Source organism: Onychostruthus taczanowskii, unplaced genomic scaffold (assembly GCF_017590055.1).
Source record: "Onychostruthus taczanowskii isolate IOZ18803 unplaced genomic scaffold, ASM1759005v1 scaffold12, whole genome shotgun sequence".
NCBI classification, from domain to species: domain Eukaryota; kingdom Metazoa; phylum Chordata; class Aves; order Passeriformes; family Passeridae; genus Onychostruthus; species Onychostruthus taczanowskii.
The window spans coordinates 12,878,115-12,897,799 of NW_024498351.1; the positions used below are offsets into that span (position 1 = coordinate 12,878,115).

Here is a 19,685-nt window from a genome sequence, read left to right on the forward strand (position 1 = left end):
CTAGCTGGGAAGTGAGATCACAGGACTTTTCATGTTGGCAGATTTGTAAGAATGGGTACAAATGGAATGTCAAAAGTTGCAGTTCATTAACACTGCAGCTACTCCAGTGTAATTTACTTTCTACCCTATACATACAAATTAGTCTTCACTAACAACCAGATTAACAAAACACACTTGACTGCATATGAATTAAACTTGTTTATAATACCTTTTCACCCACCCTTTTAAACTAATATTTTGCTACATGTATCACTGTAGATCCTCCAGAAAAAAAAACCCCACATATGTAAAGAAATTATTACACAAGGAAAGTAGGAAATGATCAGTTCTACATTGCTACCCAATGCTCAGGAAAAAATGCTGCAGATAAAAATATTAATTTATGGCAAGTTTTAGTTCCTTTGTACTTCTCTATGTATCAGCCTGCCAACCCAACCACAAATCTCACAGATGATCCATGATAATTTGTCTTGGAATTTTTCTTGTAACAATGCCTATCCAGGAGCAGCATTAAGCTTACAGCATAATTGTTGTTGTTTTCAAAAAGCCTGTCACACTGTATTTAATAAATAACCACGTATGCCATCAAGCATCTACTTACGAACAATAAGCATTCACGATCTTGCTAAGTAGAATTCTAAACCTGTACTGCTGCAATACTGTCATCTACTGCTTCAGTAATTATGCCACCTTTAAAAGGTCATATCATATAGAACTGAATCCTCCCTGCCAAATACTGCATGACAAAATTATACTACAACACAGTCTACATCATGCATGAAGTACACTTCAAAAAGAAAATTGAGCAACAGTGGAACCTGGATGGGTCTAGCCAGAATGTGTCAAGAAAGCTGTTAGGACAGGCCTGCTGGCAACAAAGAAAACAAAATTAATATAAAAAAGCATTTATAAACTGAAAAACTACAGAGCTGAAGAAAATATAAAGTACCATTAATGGCAAAACAGGAAAAACACCACTGGGATTCTTCTGATTATAGGGGGAAAAGCCTTTCTCCTATTTGGAAGGGTTAGGTCTATAACAATTTTTCTATACTTGTATTGAAAAAGTAACAAGTTTGGGTCTTCCTGTCTGTGCATCAGAATATTTGAAAAAAACAATGCCACAGGATTTATCACTTAACTGAATTTCTTATTTCTCCAGATCTTTAAATGATAAATGTTTAGAAATTGGAAATATAAAACGCAACACAACTTTCCAACTACATTCAATGGCAAAGTCCACTGCTTTCTATGTAATTACACAACACCAGCAATCAAAATTATAACATAGCAACAAACAGGGTCAAAATGTATTTCAGAGTCCAGCTGGCAAGTATGCAGAGGGTGAAAATAGGAAACTTCCTGTTCAACTAACACATGACAGGTTTTTTTCTATGTAGAGAAACAAAATCACCATTTTTAACCAATAAAACCCTCTGACATTTACAATACTTAAGCTTTTGAGCCTTTGTAAAGCTCTACCTGGAAAAAGTATAATCAAAACTTCTTGTAAAGCTTTTTTGCTATCTTATTAGGAAACAGGAAAAAAAAGTCACCAGTAGCAGGGATTCCCTTAACTGGCACCCTTTGAAGTTGCTATTGTTTTTATTTCACAGCCCCCCACCTGTCACTGTAAAGGTATGAGCTAATCACATGAAGACAGCACTGCAGCAGCAGCTGTATTTACTTACCTTGATTCCAGCTGTCAGGGGAAAAAAAAGAAAATGAAAACATAGATAAGGTTTTTAAATGCACAAGCATAAATGTTTGCTTCTGACTCAGTAGCTTAAACAGTAACAATATTAGTCACAAAATTCTTGAGATTCATTCATTTCTGCTCCATGAACATTTTAGTTTTTGCTGTTAATTTAATGGAATTTATGCAGAGGAATGAATGGACCCTCCAGTGAAAACATATGTACTTCAGTGCTTAATATATAACATACCTGCTCTATATTAGAACTGGAGTAAATTTAACTGTGTAACTGATGTTTCTTCATGCACACAGACTATAGGTAATAGCACAGAAACCCTGCACACACTCTGTGTTTCAAAACAAGAATGAACAGCAGTGTTAATGAGTTACAACAGTCGCGTGATAAACTAAACTCAACAAATGCCCATAGATTCACTTCAGTTTATACAGCACTGTAGATTCCATCAAAAAATCAATCTTGAATTCTCTAAAACTCTGAGTTATTCTTAACTGAGGGAGCTACAAATGAAAGAAAGTGTTTCAGTGGTAACCAACAAATGGTGAAATCACAGGGAAGCTTTCTTCAGTAAGTGCATATGAAACTTTGTCAGGGTACACACAGATTGCTTTATTAAGGAACAATCTGATGCCATGCAAAAACAGAGCGTAGTTCGCTTTTAGTCAGACTGTTGAGCAAAGATTCTTCTTCTGTCTTTATAAACAGATAAAACATGGCTAAAAAGAAGCAAATGAACTTTAAAAAGCCCCACAGCTTTACAGACAGATGCATTCAATAGAACCACTAAATCCTCATATTCTGTGTGGTAAAAGTTGGATAGTAAAAACTGAAATCGAAAACAGTAAAATACTGTTTTGTAACCCAAACTCATTGTCACAGTTTTTGCTTACTTTTGACAGGAGTCTGTACTTGATATCTCTTCTAAAAGAATTTGTGTGTCTACTAAGCATAACAGAATATCATGAACAACCTTTAAAGAAATATTTTAAGACAAAATATCAAGCCCATTATTTTTCTAATTCTGTCCATAACCTCAGAATGGTACATACTTAATATTATGATTTAATATATTGTCAAATTAATGATATATCAAAATAACTTACAGAAACTAACCCTTTCATTTATAACTAATGCATCATCACAAAGCAACCCATATTATTAAACCACATGTATTCGTGCCTACTTGTGTCTCATGGAGACAAGTAATTTTCATAGAATAATAGAATCAGTAAGGTTGGAAAAGATCTCCAGGATCACCAAGTCCAACCTTTCATCAAATATCACCATGCCAACAAAACCATATTACAAAGTGCCATGTCCAGTCTTTATGGAACACTTCCAGAGACAGTGAGTCAACCATCTCCCTGGGCAGCCTATTCCTATGCTTGACTACCCTTCCAATGAAGAAACTCCTCCTGATATCCAGCGTGAACTTCCCTTGGCACAGCTTAAGGTCATTTCCCCTTGTCCTGTCGCTGGCAGTCTGGATAAAAAGGCTGCCTCCACCTTGCTACACCCTCTTTCCAGGCAGCTGTAAAGAGCAATAATGTCCCACCTAAGCCTCCTTTTCTCCAGGCTAAACAACCCCCCTCCCTCAGCCGCTCCTAGGATTTACTCTCTAGACCCTTCAAAAGCTCCACTGCCCTTCTCTGGGCTCGCTCCAGCCCCTCAATGTCCCTTGTGTTATGAGGGGCCCAGAACTGGACACAGGACTCAATGTCTGGTTTCACCAGTGCTGAGCACAGAGGGACAATCCCAGCCCTGGTCTCAATGGCCACACCACTGCTGATCCAGGCCAGGATGCTATTGCCTTCTTGGCCAGCTGGACACAGCTGGCTCACATTCAGTTGCTGTCAGCCAGCACAGATAAGCTGACTATGTAGGAAGCTAGCACTGCAACAGTTACTTCGAGATGCACTGTTACAGGGTACTCATAACCTTTACTGGCATAGACTAGCTAGTACAGAATGACATAAGCACTCTAGAAAGCAATCTATGGATGTTCCCAAACCTCTTTAAGAAATGAATCCTGCAGGATTCAGCTGCAGCAATTTGAGACATTACTGCTCTGCTCCCAGTACTGAACCTTCTATGTTCATAACCCATGATGCAGTCTTCAAAGTAGCAATCACTAGGATTTTATTAATCTATTTGCACTTGACTGCCTGAGTTATGTGAAGATGGAGCAGCCATGGAAGAAAGATTGTAGGTAGCACAGGTAGAAAACTTAATCCATTAAAGATGTACTCAGTAGGAACTTCTCTGACAAAAGCTTTCTGTGGCCTGCAGTGAATACTGCTACAACATGCTCTGAGGATCCAGTGACAGGAGTAAATCACTTGGTTGATGAAGTTCAATAACAAGCCATTAAACAGCCATTCTAGTTTGAATGGTTTATTTCCAGCTTTTAAAGATACCACCTTGAAACATAAAGCAACAATTAATTTAAGACACAGTACACAAGCATCTAAACGATTTTATTAATACATTAATGTGTGATTTTATTACCCAATGATTTTAAGTAGACAGAATAATTAAAGTGACAAGACACACTCTTCTTACTTGTCTCCTCTTTTGCCATTCCCTAGGTCAAGTTTAGTAGAGATTCCATCAAATCAGCAAGCCACCAATTTAAGACAATGATCAAAGAGATCTTCAAATACCTGTGGAATAATCCTCATGATGCTAAAGTTCTATTACAAATGAATCCTGGTGTATCTAGACACAGAAAGTGACAAAACCCAAAGCTACAGGTAACTGTCACACTCTAGGCATTCAAATGCTCCTTGGTAGAGGTTAATGTGCTGTAGGACAGGGTGAGTGCACAGCATATTACTGACAAAGAAATCACTGTCATTATGGTTCATAACTTAATTTCCACTACAAAAAACAGGTGACAGGATGATTTCCAATTGTCTTCACATCCAGTCAGTCAACCAAAATTCCTTGAAGGTTTGTACTACCAGGGATGCTTTCTCAGCTGTTGTGGAACAACTTAGAATGGTCCATAAGGACTTCTTATCTCTTCATTAAAGCTTTGAAATACTCCAATACTCCTCAAGCCTCTTTCCTTGCGTGTCAGTATTTTCATGCAATTTCCTTTTCAAGATAAAAGAAAACCTGGACTAAATCTTAGAAAGACAATTAAATATTCTCAACATAAGTTTTATGAGTAGAGTCATAGCTCCACTTCCAGCCTGTTATTCCAAATGTCTGACAAATATATATTTAAATGGCAAGACAAAGGGCCTGTTCAATGGTTAGTATTCATCACTTCTGGGTACTCACTTCTTAGGAAAACAAGCAGACCACAATAGCCATTAAATGCTAGAAACAACCATTTCAAGAAGTAATAGCTGGCGGAACTTAGCACTGTCCTCTTTTAAGATGAGATGCTAACAGGATAAAAGAAATTAAATGCAGTCTACTACTTGCTCAGTTGGTTGACTTAGCAAAGGGTTTGAAACCATGAAGTGAAACTGAGTGAATCCTGGAATTTTATTACATGCAGCACCTAGGAAAAAAATAAAAAAAATTCTAATTTACTACATTTGGGATTAGTCTCTCTGTCATTGTATTTTATAATCCAAAGATCCAGTTACTAATTCTACTACAGTGGTATAATTATTCTTTTACAATCTGTTTAACCCAAGACATCTTGAAAGTATTTCATTTTTAAGTTAAAATACAGTACTACTGACTACTGTAGAGCAATTAATACTCTTATAGTACAATTCAAAACAGTAACACAAGTCAGGAAAATCTCTCTCTCTTTCAATCCTGATTAATTTAATGAGTTCCTTCAACACTAATCTCTTAAACACAGAACTACAGGAAGTAAGAGATCAAAAAAGAAGCAAAGCAGTCTAACTATATAATCCACACTGATTAGCAAATTGTACTTCCTACTGATCTAAGAGTTCACTAATGAGATGCCTGGCACAATGACTACTCTTAGATCACTTTGAAGCTATGCTTAACATTCATACTCTCCTTCCCCTATGCCATATCTAGGGAAGGCAAAGCAGTCTTTTTTTTTAAAATCTTCAAATTAATCATATACAGTCCAGGAAAACAAATGAAGGTTAAATATTTCTGGGTTTTGCTAAGACTTCCACAAAATTTGTGAAAGTCTAAGACATCAAAACACAAAATTAAATTATCTCCAGTCTGCACTAGGACACAACTGCCCTGCTAACCAGCATTCCATACTGTGAATGGCCAGTACTGATGCAGTCTTTAAAGAATAATTAAAGAGTTCTTTAAAATCTATGTTCCGTTTTCTACATCTGTGACTTAGTTAGGGTCAAGCACCTTTGTCTGCAAAACAAAATACATACCATAACTTCCAGTTGTATTGGCACAAATGATAGCACCAAAGAACTTTGGAGCATACTTCCGGATTCTGGAAATAACTTTCTGACAGGCTACTGTTGGGTCTGTTCCCATCCTCATATATTCCACAGCTTGGTAACTAAAAAAAAACCAACCCCATACTCAGAAAATTAGCCATATTTAGGTTATGTAATTTAAAATACCACAGAAAAGACCCTGGTTTCACTGAATAATGGAAACACATGGGGTTTTTTAGGCCAACTTCATATTGGCAATTATTACTCAAATTATACACAAAAAGCAATTAAAAACAAGACTAAAAGGGACTGTAAGATGACATCCATACCATGTATCATTCTATGGCTGGCCAAACCAAGACAGAACTCTGGTCATTCGCAGTAGAAGAGGCTAAGCAAAAGATCAGTTGAAGAACTGCAAGGAGTAGTGGCTTAGAAGACTTAGTGGCTTCTACTTTTCATCACATGATTGGGTTTAACATGAGAAGTAATTGCTAGTTTTCAGAAAGGCTAATGTTAAGATAATTTTTGAGGAAAACTCAATATTACATCACTGATAAATTACTGAGTTCAGTAAGCACTAAAAAAAATATTTCCAAAAAAAATTTAAGTTTCTGAAAACATCAAAATTGACAGATTATTTTATGAATATGAAGGCACCATGTTTTGATCAGGACATTGAGCCACTTTCAAACTTTTTGCAAAGTGATTAAAAAAACTCCTTATTCTAAGAGTAATCAAAATTAATTTCCTTTATATTGAAAGAAATTGCTTGAGATGAACCAGTTGCATTTCCAAAATGTCCTGAGGTAAAAATTACCTATGTTGCCATTTTCTTTCAGAACCTGAAGATTAAATGATAACTCATGACATAACTTACAGGCAAACAAGATTTTATCACTTTGATGAAAGATGCATAAACCAAGACAAACTCATTACACTAAGTCATCTACCAATTGCATTAATTACAGATGTTATCGAAGTACCACAGAAGAGAAAAACTCTTGCATTTTGAGACTCCCTATTATTTTTGATTTATTCTAACAATCAAATAGGTTCAAGTTATCTAAAGATAACTACCTGAATATAAAGCTGTATTTCACTCTTGATTAATCAAAAACTCAACAAGAAGTTACCACCTCAATGAAAGCATATGGAAAATATTAACAATTTTGCCCTTTATTTGACGCTTTCTACACCTCTAGAAGGTTAATTCTTGTCTTTGTTTTCATGTGGTAATATCTAAATATCATGGAATTAGTAAAAATCTTTATCTATAAGGAACCAGTAATTAACCACCTAGTCTGGTGATTAACCCACTGCTGCCAACATTAAATGTTCTAAGCATTACAGACAAACACTTCAGGCTGCTTAAGTGCAATCTAAGCTTTTACTGACTAGCCTTATAGTGGAGATTAACTCACTACTCATCTTGGTATCTTGTATGACAAGACAGATAATTCATGAAGTTGTCAACTGCCTTGTATTTGAAAGACTGACTCAGAACAGCTTGAAATTCACTGACAACATCTGTAAATATGCAACAGCTAGCAGGCTTTCTTGGCTGCCAGTTTCAGATAAGTTGCCTGAGCAATATGAAGGCCACTTCTGTATTATCCTTCAAGCATCACTGCCCATTATGTTCAGCATGGACTTCAATAATTGATTCCTGCTGAGACCAACCCACGAGGATGCTCAAGAAGAGAGCCATTTCTTACACAGTTTATGCAACCACTGTGACAACACTAAAACACCTCTTTCAGTTTCAAATTAGATACAATTACAAAGGATTGCTGCAGTGATACCTCCTGAGTGGGCTGAGACCCACAGCTCATCCTTTCTACAATTTATGATACTTTCCCACACAACAAAGTGCTTTGGAGAGGAAAGCTAATTGGTTCTGCTAAAAAGCATACACGTTGGAAATTTACTCATTACCTGCTGCCTGTTTGCTCACAGCTTGGCAGTATTAAGGAATCTGTCATCAGGATATTTAAGTCTCTTCTTTTAAGACAGATCATAAGGGTAACTTGGTTCTGCTATTATTCTTTCCCCTTCCACTCCTTTACTCCCACTTCAGCAGCCACTAAGTCAGACCATATTTTTAATCTATTTCTTCATTTGCTGAGTCCACATTTTGCTGCAGAAATCTAGCGAAGTGTGCCCTAAGGACAAACCTGGGTAAGAAGCGCATCATGATGTCACCATCCCCAGTGGCTGCAGCTCCTCCGGCTGTACTATCCGCATAGGATCCCGCTCCAGCTATTGGAGAATCTCCCACACGGCTGTAATGAACAATGGAAAATAAAAACCAAACTTTGTCAGTCTTACTGCCTCCAGCTGACTTAGCATTAAACCCACAGGAGAACAGAACAGGTAAAGAGGTCAATCCACTGCAGTCAAAAGTCTTGTCTTAAAACTACCTGTAAAAATGATCTGTGATAACCTGACTGACCTGAGGCTTAATCCACTGCCAATGCATAAGTTTCTGTTTTTATACTGACTATAGTTAAGTCAGTGAGCTTTAGCCTGTGGGCAACAGTAAGCAGCTGGGGACATTAATTTGTTCAATAACTTCTTGCTAAATCCAGAAATTGTCTGACTTGGTTGACAGACAATAATCCTAACTGTGTAGAAAAAGTATCTCAAAGACAAAACACAAGCCTGAGGCTCTGATTTTATGTTCATTTCTTAGGAGACTGTGTGCCTCTCCAAAATGCTTATTTGTCCCTGGTGCCTTGCCTTACAAGTTGTCTCACAACTGTGCCAGTTGTCTGTGTCTCTATATGGTGAATTAAGCAAGCTGAAAAACAAACGTTCCCTCAAATGCAACACATACTCTTGCGACTGCATCGGTTTCTCAATATTAGGATTTATGGCAAGTGCACAAAAATAAAAGCAAAGCCATTTTATGATCTACAGGTTAATATTTTAAGCCTCAATGACAAGTTTAACATAGGAAACAAGGTGGGTAAAAAAGCTATTTTGTAAAATCAGAGATACTAACCCTGGAAGTTTGTGGATTGCACCATTAGTGGATGTCCCAGAAGCAACGGTTCCACTCACACCAATTACAACCATACCTAAGATTTTCAACAGAGACAAAACATTCAGGAATACTAATAGCATATTTGTTTAGTTTGCAATACCCTTATTAAACAGAACCACAATGCCCAGACTATTCAAATTAGTGATATCCTGAAATACAAGAGTGGTAATCTTTCAGAAAACACGTTCTTTTTAAAAGATACTTGAAAATTTTTACAATGTAGTACAAGAGCTCAAAAAGGAATGTTAAACAGTGTGTGCACACTGTTCAGAGCTATGTGTTATGCTGCCCAAGCAGCCACTGCCTCCTGATAAACACCTCTGTTAGCCAGTAGAGAACAAGTACCTGGTGTCACCACATCGAGCTCCAATACCATCAGAGCAACAAAGTTTAAAAATTATAAATGGTACTTGAATGAAATTTAAAAAAAAGTCAGATGCATGAGCTTAAATTTGGCAGAAGATGATACATTGCCTACCAAACTAACTAGAATTACATGATGGACAACCAAATGTATGGATGAGCCTACCCCTTGCTAATTTTGTGCTGGTGAGAAAGCCACTGCCTAATACTAAAGAAGTTTAGACCGTCACTTGGAATCAGTTTTGGGATCAGTTCCTTCTCCATAGCGCAAAACTTTACCTCCAAAGGGCAGGAGAGGACATGAATTGCTGCTAGCATAAAACTCCAGTACAAATTGACAGCCAAGAAGCAGAATTTGATGAGATCAGTTCTGTTTCTCTGACCTCACTAAGCAGTATCTTCTTCTCACAGAAAAACTTCCTGACCAGTAGGAGCTAAAAACAGAGGCACAGACCCAATGGCCTCTGCAATGAGACTGGAAAGGCATCAGCTCCTACCAATGTCCTAAATGCATGCTGAATGAAGACTTCTCAAAATGTGCTACTCCCAGAATTACTTCATATGTAAAACAATGGGGTGGGAGAACTTGAAATACTAATACAAAATAGCATCATTTACTAAAAAACAGCTTAGGACTACTTAATGATAGATCATTTCATAAATTGTATTTAGCAAATTCCTCTCTCCTGACACTCCACAATTTCTAAGTTTTCCAGCACTTACTGAATTACCCCAGTAAGTAAGCTAGCTATCAACTTCAGAATTTGGTAGGTTGCTTGACTTCTGTAGACCATTAATTGATTATTAGTAGGATGAACTAGAAACAAAGAAGAAAGACTTAACACTTGAAACAACTTGTTAATTCTTGGTCTTATAAATACCATCAGACGAAAACTTATTGCTAAACTTAGAAAAATCCAAACTAAACCAAAAAGTGCAAGTTTCAAGACTACAAAGTATAAAGATATGAAAGACGTGAATCTGTAACTGCTCTAGTCCTTTGTCTGATCTGCTCATTAATCAACTTATAGTCTTAGCAATTAATGATCCTCAATCAGTAAACTCTCAGAAGTTTTTGGGACTACTACTGCTACTGTCAATGTTTTAATGTTAGTTTCTGTAGAAATTTACTGATTCAGAAAAAAGCCAGGATAGAAGAAAAATGAAAGCAAACTTTATTTTATAAGCCTAAGGAGTGTGAAAAACACTGCTTTTAGATGGCAACAGGACTAACGGTAAACTCATTTCTTCTACCACTGCAAGGCCTTTTAAGTTGGTCTGACAGCGCACCATAATCAAGACAAACATAATTATTTTAAACTTAGTCAGTTTCCTAGGCATCCACGGCTACCCAAGCAATTATGCCAAGCTATCTATGTGAAAAGCAGCAAGTCAATGAACAAGAGTTAATGACAAAAATGAAGCCAAGTGTCTGCGCAGCCAGTGAACTTGAAAAAAACAAATCCTACTTTTAGGCACGCCATCCTAACACATAAGTAACAGAATCTTGAAACCACTATAAACAGGAAATAATTTGTATATTAAATACTCTTCTTTAAATAATTATGATTTAATCATTAGAGGATTGAGAAAAAAAAAGATCAGCATCAGAGTTACCAAAAGTTGTTACCAATAGTATCATGGTTATGAACACTTCTTTGTGAGCTGGTCTGTTCTTCTTTATGAGTTACTTCTTCACGCCGTTTATACGGTCCACAGGATTTTGAAGAGTCTGGCACCACATTCTGTAATTAGTTTGTGATTTGCATGAATAATATAATATATTCAATACAGATAAATTGAAATATACTCCAATCAATACCTATAATATACCATAAAAGCATTAGATGCCCCGTACTTAAACCACAGAGATGTACTGAGATCCCAAAAATTGTTTTGCTTAATTAATAAAGACTAATTTCTGGTATTACATGGTAAAATTATTTTCCTGGAAAAGTTACATTCTTCAAATTAAGGACTCTCTTTTGCTCAACTGACTGGTCAAAAAAGACCCCAAACCAGTATACAAACATATAGAATTCTGTAACACCCAAAGCAAAAAAAAAGCCCCATTCAAACAACAAGCCAAGCTCACCACAACAGGCAAGTTTAATGGACATCTGCACTAACCTGATGTACTCATAGGTCTGCATAAAGCCTCTCAACTAACTATTTTAATATCTTAATTACTACTGTAAGATTTTCTTTCAGAAATTTATACATGCATCAAAAAATACATGCACTGCTTTGTTTATCTTGGTAAGTCCTATCCCAGTTAAGAACTAAAGAATAACTCCCACACCAAAACACTACTGCAGCAAGGTCAAAAGCAGCAGGATCTAAGAAATAATAACTAGACACATACACTCCCAAGTCCAGCAATTGCTTAGTAATACCAAGTTTTTTCTGTCTAATAAGCGAAACTTATTTTCTTCACATTTAAAGCATAACTTCAATATAAGCTGAAAGAAAGAGGCACTACTGACTTTCTAAATCCCCCCTTCACTGCCATCACTGCACTGTACCTTCCAGTAGTTTGGCTGACAGCTTTGATTAAGCCACTCTGAATACAGCGAAAGGGATTTCTGGGTGGTTAAATCTTCATACGGAAACCCCATTCTGACAGCAAATAGGGAGGCTTGAAAAGCAAGAACAAAATAAAAAAGAAACATTCATTTATTCACAGTTTTATGTGTTTTATGATAATGTATTCATGTTTTGTTTTTTTAGAAATCAAGAAATTTGACATCCTTTTTGGAGATGAGCAATACATCTTCAGGGACCAGTATCAGCCATTAGAGTGATGTACAACTGCAGTAGCCGACTCTCGCTTCACAGGCAGTGACATAAAAGTTTTCCCAATGAAAGAGAAACAAATTCAACTCTGTTAATCAACTGGACACAATTAAGAGGGTGAAGAGAACGGCCTAGGCTGTGTGCATCACAGAAATAAATAAGTCATACAAATATAACTGTATTTTCCCTAAAAAGCAAACTTTTATCAAATATAAAGAACGTAACACTACGTTTGCCATTAAAACTGATACCTGAAGAAAGCAATCCACCAGTTTAAATCACATTACACTTCGTCCTTGCAGCTTTAGAAATGACTGCTTCCTTGTTTTGAAAATTAATATAGAATGTGGCAAGAGAGCAAAAGAAATACCAAAACAAGCAACGAAAGAATGCTATACTTCTAAGAATGACTTATCATTAGGCAAAGGGAAATGAAAAAAGATCAACTCTTCTGTCATCTTTTAGCTGTAGATACCTTTGATATTACCCAGTAACAGATACTGTTGCTAGGTTCAGATGCTTGAATTTATATTATCAATCCTTGATAATAATATCACTATAATGCACAACTGAACAAACTTATCCAGTCCAAAAATTAAGAGAAGCCTTCAATTATTTCTGGACTGCTTTTCTATATTTTTCTTAAAAACTGACACAAGTATCAGCACTCAGTGGAAAAGAAAACTGACAGATTCAATTAGATAAATATTTTCCCACTTATGGAACAGGCAGGCAGAATTTTTTTGCTGTTGTTGTTGTTTTTTTTTTAAATTTAATTTTTAAGATAAAATTGTGCTAGTGCATGTTTGTCAAGAATTCTTTCATGGTTTTTGATACATTGTTTCTATTCCAGGAAGCAGAGTTCCTAATTTTGCATCTTGAATTAAAAAAAACCTGCAGAGATTACATGCATTTATATGAAAAGATTTTACTATTCTAGCTATTTTTTCTGTAATACAAGTGTTTTTATTTAGAAATACACGTATTTCTATTTTGTTCTCCCATATGCCAGTTTAAAGGTTCATATGGATTTTCTTTTTTTTCATCTCATGAAGACAACCAGAGATTCTCTTATCCAAGTTCCGATTTCCAGAAAAAATATATTTCTTCAAAAGAAATAGTCTTTCTCAATTTCTCCACTGCTTTCATGAATTCATTACCATTAAACACCATCTACAATTTTTACTCAGATGAATCTTTAGCTTTCACATCTTTCTTTTGCCATTACTGCCGGATGTTTTCTTCTGAGCAAGCTATCACTGACAGTAAGTATTCAGTATAACAAATTTGTCCACATGCCTCCATTAGGCAAAGAGCTATCTTCTTAGGTTGGAAGATGTATCTAAAATCAGCACTTTAATCCTTCTGTTTCTTCATTTTCCGTATCCTTTCTGTTCATTCTCCTGATTAAAAGTTAAAAATACTACAGTAACTAGCAATGAGGGGCAAATGAGTACTAGGAGTATTGCTGCCTCCGCTATTTAACACCTGACCAGTTTCTTTTTCTGCACTACATGTGAAATTTCTCTTAGGAAAGCCACTCATCATCATGGTCAATTGTCTTAAATTAAATAGAATTTACAGGTTTCTCTGTTCAGACCTTCAGTTAAACTGTATCCTCACTTCCCAAAATTGTTTCACTTTACTCCATCAAAAGTTGCTCGTGCACTTACTCTGCACAAGCTAATTATTTCAAGAATATTTAATCTTTTTTATCAATTTCAAAGCACTTGAATCACCATTAATGCTCAGATGTCATTTTCCACACTTGTTTGCATATTTCTTTCTGAGCAGGTAGAGGTTCAGAGCAGGCTTCTTAAAAGCCTAGAAACTGTTTACCACTCACACTCCTCTGGGGAATGAACAGCTGTTTTTGAAACTGGTACTACTCTGCCAACAGCAGCCTGTATTTAAAAAGCTCAGCTAACCCTCCAATTTGCTATTGCTCCTTTTGTTGTGCCTGGGAGTACAGCCTCTAATGAGTTCTCACTAATACTTTTAAACTATGAAATACACTCATCAGAAATCAATATATACCAAAATATTAGAATTTAACTCCAGTGCCTATTAATTCTGCCATTCCTCAGAAATAGTTACTTAATGGTTTTAAACGCAACATTTATATCTAACCATTTCTATAGTGTCTTTTAATAAATCATCTTTGGTAACTTGGTTATCAGTGATATTAGCCTTGGGATTACAAGTCAATATTTGCAGTTAAGCTGATGGAAAAAAACATACAACTATTTTTTCTGTCTAAAAATAAACCTATTTCATGGACACAGAATGAAAGAATAAACACTTTTGAACTATTTGAGTAGATTGATTTGATTGTCAAGGAATTCTTCCACCTATACTACCAAGATGAAAACATGGCAATTTTATTATTAAGTGTTTTGAAATGAGGGTTTGACTTGGAAACAGTTAAAGGAATAATTACCTGACTCTCCCACTAGTAATGTATGCTTAGTGTATTCAATGACCTTTCGTGCTACACCGATCGCATTTTTCACACGCCTGAGATCCGCAACAGCCCCAACTTCCATAGTGTTGCTGGAAACAAGGAATATTTAAAATTTAAAACTCCAAGAATAATTGCACATTTTTTACTAGACAAAATCTGTTCTCATCTAAATCAAAAAGCTTGCTCCTTTACCATAATGCTTCAATTGATCTATGCCACAGACAGATGTCATTACATTAGTAGGGAAAGACTTCCTACATAGAGTTTCCTTTCACAGGGATGGAGATGGTGCCCAAGAAACAGTACTTCCATTCACAGCAATATTTTCAATAGAGTAACTACTTTGTTACATAAACTCGTAACATGAACCACACATTTGCAATCACTTTTTAATCACGACAGCTTTAAACAACAAATAAATGACTGAAGACAATTGCTCCAAAAGTGAAATATTTATGGACTGAACGTAAAGGGAAAGCTAACAATGCTACAAGCCATCTGTTTCAACTGCTATACCTAGAACTGGATTAATGCACTACAAGTGAAGAGTAATTTCCTACTTTTCCAACAATCAGGTATGTTTTTTTCCCTTGTTTCACAAGTTAGCTTGTCCCATAGTCAGCCTCAAACCACCAAGATGCTGTAACAACCCTTAAGTGTGCTAAAAATGGCAGGTGTGAGAAAAAAGTTAATGGAAGTTGGCTTTCACTGGGTGTTGTATGAATTGATATTATTAATTATACTGTTGATTAAATATTATGATGTTGTCAATATTGATATAGTGATATGTGCTGTGGAGTGGTTGATGTTGTTGCAGTGGCCTAGCCGTAAGGCTGATTTTGTGAGGATGGTTTTGTGTCTTGTGTTTGTGAGTTTACATTGGATGGACTGTTGCTGGCCAAACCTTTGAGACATGACTTGAAAATGAGCAGAACTCATCCAGTGATAGTCCTGAGGACCACAGTGATGAAACTGCCTGGATGTCCAGGAGAGTGACATGGGGCGAGACTATGTAAAAGCAACATAAATATGCAGCAAGCTGATAGAACACCTGGGGTATAAAAGGCAGAGCTGCCGTTTTGTGCATGAGCCTCTGGTGTTCGGCCATGCTCCCAGCGCTGTACCTTTTGCCTTGTGAACTTTTTTATTCTTCTCAATAAAACTCTTATAATGCATTCCCACTAGGGGTCTGAGCCATTTATAACAGCAGGGATCATTCTCTTCTCTGTACAGTTTCCTTACCCATCCATAATCATTGCATCCAGAGTTGTTTCTCCACTTTCATCTGGGCTTCCTCCATATCCCACGCTCCCATCGCACTGATCGATCTCACATTGACCACAGCCTCTCTCGACTGCATCCAGCTCTGAACCTCCCGACTCCAATACTCTCCAAGCTGCAATCAACACAAATTATTAAATGTCACTAGGGAAAAGTTTCCACTGCTTCTTGAAGACAGACATGATGCAAGTGCCCTACATAAGTGGATAAAAACCAGGGAACTATAAATCGCAGACTGTGAAGTCAAAATATAAAGATAACCAAAAGAACTGGTTGTTTTCTAAATTCACTATTCACTTTTCTAAATATTCTTTTCCCTGTGTATCTGATTAGTATTTCTGACTAAGAAACAGAGCTTTTCTTTTGCCTGAGATATTATTTATTAATAATTATCACAAGTTCTCTATATCAAATGCCCTTCTCTGTCCAGAACCAATCATTACTTTATCACCACTTTTTTAAAGCCTTCTGGGAGAAGAAAGAGGGGAAAAAAAAAATCTTTCACCTCAAAAAAAGAAAATAAAAAGGCCAAAATAAAAAGCTGCCCTCAAAAATTTCGTATGAGAATATCAAGTGCCCAACTGCAGAATAAAAAGGTATAAACCTACACCAGCAACTACATAAGCACAAAAGCAAAGTGAACATTATACTTAAGAAATTAAGTCTCTACATTCTCCTGTTCAATCCTTGGTCTTCTATTCTTCAGGATCTAGATCATGGTGCAGCTTTGTAAGACATTGCAGATGTGTCAAACAACATGACTTGAATACATTGAGCCTGAAGGCATTGCACATACAAGACTTCATAAGGATGGACCTCAGGCAAGATCTTCTAAGGTGCCTGAGCTTGCTGCCACTGACAATCACAGTCCTGCTTACTCCAATTTGTGCTGGCTCTGGTGCTCCATCACCTGACAGACCCCGCACAGGGGAGGCAGCAAACGCCAAGAAGCCTAACCATCACAGATGCTTCACAACTAATACATGAAGTTGCCTGCACCAGGGAAGCAGTAAGACTTAATACCATGCATCCAACTGCACACATGCTTGCCTCTCTTACAAACTTCAGTGTGAGGATTGTCTGATTCCTATTACCTTTACTGCCGTGACTAGCCTTAGCACAGGCTTTCAGAAGCTACAAAGCCAAGGGCCTTGCAATTTTTACGAGTGCACTTCTGGCCATTGCAAGGCTTTATTGGTAACTCATTTCACAAGTAAGCATTTTGTTGTTTATTTAGGGGTTATTTACAACTCGGCTGTAATAAAATAATCTGCAAGTCTTTTAAAATTGCTATTCACAGCTAATGTATGTTGCCATAGGGAAAGCCTGCTTTGACTGCCAACAACACATCACAAAACAACAGTTTCAAAGAAATAATGTAACTACCTAATTCTTTAGAGGAATAGAAAAAAAAAAAAAAACCCAAAACAACAAAACCTTTAAATACTGCGCAAGACTGCAAACTACATTAACAAAAGCACGTCTGATCTAGCTTTTCCGCAGTTCATAACTCCCCTCGTTAATTTTTGTGGGTCTTCGTCGGGTTTTTTAGCGTGATTTCCCATCGTGGAAAGTGAAACCATTTGCTTGCAGGCTCCCAGCGGCAGGAGACGGACGGGCAAGCTCCGGCGCTGGGCCCTTCCATAGGAAGGGAAACCCTTTCCAAGCCGGCCGAGGCACGTCCCGCCGGCAGCGGGGCTGCCTCCGAGTCGTGACGGGGCAGCGCGGAGAGCAGAGCCCGGGCTCCGCTGGGCAGCCGGGTCACAGCCGGCTCCTTCTGGCCACGCTTCGGCCCAGCCACGCCTCAGAGGCTCGCTCTTCCTTAAGCGGCACCACCACCCAGGTCCTCCCGGCAGCCCCTCAGCAGGAGGCGCTCCCGAAAGGCACCGAGCGGCGTGGCGCGGCACAGCACCGCCCCACCCGCCCCGCTGCAGCCCGGGGCCCCGCCGGGACACCTGTCTCTGCGGCCGTCCTAAACGCCCAGGTGTTGATGACTACAGGCAGAGCGGCAGCTGAGGCGGCGCCCGCCGGCGTCAGCACACCGAGGAAGAGCAGCGCGACCGTCACTCCCTGCCAGTCCCCGCCGCGTCCCGCCGCCATCACGCCCGGCCTGGCCCCGCTCTGCTCCGCCGCCTCCAAGCAGGCGGCGCAGGCGCGCACGGGCCGGCAATGACCGCGCTGCGAGCGCGGCCGGGCCCAGCGCTGGCCGTGGCCCGGTGTCGCGTTCTGCAGTCATGGAAACCGTGTCATGGCAAGGAAGAACTAAACCCTCAGCAAAGGCCGAGGCCCACGCCCACAAATACAGTTTGTATTTCGCAGAATCATAAAATGGTTTCGGTGGGAAGAGACCTGAAAGACCACATAGTTCCAACCCCCCTTCCGTAGGCAAGGACACCATCCAGTACACCAAACTGCTCAGAGACCCATCCAACCTGGTCTTGGACTTCCAGGAACGAGGCATGTACAGCTTCCCGGAGTAGCCTGTTCCAGTCCCTCACCCCCCTCACAGTAATGAATTCTGTCCTAATATGTAATCTAAGCCTACTCTTTCAATTTGAACCCGCTCCCCTTGTCTGTACATCTATTTAGACATGTACGTCTAAATAGTCTTGCCTCATCTTTCCAGTAAGTTCCCTTCAGGTACTGGAAAGCTGCAATTAGGTCACCCTGAAGCCTTTCCAGGCAGAACAACTCCAGTTATATCAGCTTTTTCTCTTGAGAGGTGCTTCATCCTTCTGATCAGCCTGCTGTGGCCTTGCTCCAGCAGGTCACCTCCTTTCTGTGTTGGGGTCCCAAAGAGCTGGATGCAGTACCTGAGGTGGGGTCTCACCAGAGCAGACTAGAGGGGCAGAATCTCCTCCCTCAACCTGCTGGCCATGCTGCTTTCCACGCAGCTTTTTTATTGAGTCTGGATGTGTGTTACAGCCAGTGTGCTTGTGCAGGGCCCCCACCTGCCTGTGAGATTGCCAGTGGTGCTGGAGTGCAGGAGCTGAGCTGCGGTGGTGTGGGAAGGCTGTGCAACAGCAGGGCTGCAGGGTGGGAGCAATCTCCCCCTAAGCACATGAGATCCATTTGCAGCATCTTTATGTGCTACCTCGCTAACATGGATGTCTTGTCAAAAGTGCCTTATGCCACAGATGCATTTCTGCAAAGGCTGTCTTTTGGGACCTACTACAGCCAAATAGTTTATTTAAAAAATGGTGAAAAGCCTTGCTTTACAGAAATCATAAAACTTATAACAAGTAATTTCTTAATTCTGTCCCTGCTATTCAAGCTTTTAATGATAAACAATTAGCTGTAGTTTAAAGCCATTTGACCCATTGCCATAGCACTCTGACAGTTTCCAGGTCTGAAGGCTTACCTGCTGTAAGCAGAATTCACTGGCTTGTGTTCAGGGCTGATTAGGTTCAAGGAGCTGCTGATCATCAACCAGCTATTATAGCTGAACAAAATGAAAAAAAAAGGTGACTTTTGCTTCTATGTGGATATAAAATCAATTAATTTTTTAAAAATAATCTTTTGGCTTGTCCTCATTACTCCTTTTCAATATATAATGTGCCCAACTCAATTACACTTTAGCAGCTGTCACCATGATATTTTATGAAAAATCCTTTGCTAGGATTTTTCCCTCCTAGCAAGCTGAGGAGCCTCAGGAGAGAAATGTA

General features: G+C 38.5%; 1 protein-coding gene across 1 annotated transcript; it reads right to left on the minus strand.

Moving 5' to 3' along the window:
* Nucleotides 1-4,104: 4,104 nt before the first annotated feature.
* Nucleotides 4,105-18,146, minus strand: AGA (aspartylglucosaminidase). The gene is made up of 9 exons (XM_041427920.1): nucleotides 17,976-18,146; nucleotides 15,982-16,135; nucleotides 14,716-14,828; nucleotides 12,005-12,117; nucleotides 11,110-11,224; nucleotides 9,075-9,150; nucleotides 8,245-8,352; nucleotides 6,056-6,189; nucleotides 4,105-5,229 (listed from the first exon to the last, which is right to left on the minus strand). Exons 1-9 carry the CDS (start codon nucleotides 18,118-18,120, stop codon nucleotides 5,129-5,131), a joined length of 1,059 nt encoding a protein of 352 aa, XP_041283854.1. The 5' UTR covers nucleotides 18,121-18,146; the 3' UTR covers nucleotides 4,105-5,128.
* Between the last annotated feature and the right edge of the window lie 1,539 nt (nucleotides 18,147-19,685).

Excerpts from the sequence above, each read along its gene's own strand:
- AGA (XM_041427920.1), bottom strand. The coding sequence starts at position 18,120 with ATGGCGGCGGGACGCGGCGGGGACTGGCAGGGAGTGACGGTCGCGCTG. Across the intron at positions 12,118-14,715 it reads ATTACTAGTGGGAGAGTCAG|CCTCCCTATTTGCTGTCAGA; the intron begins GTAATTATTCCT and ends TTGCTTTTCAAG. Across the intron at positions 9,151-11,109 it reads TCATAACCATGATACTATTG|GTATGGTTGTAATTGGTGTG; the intron begins GTAACAACTTTT and ends TGAAAATCTTAG.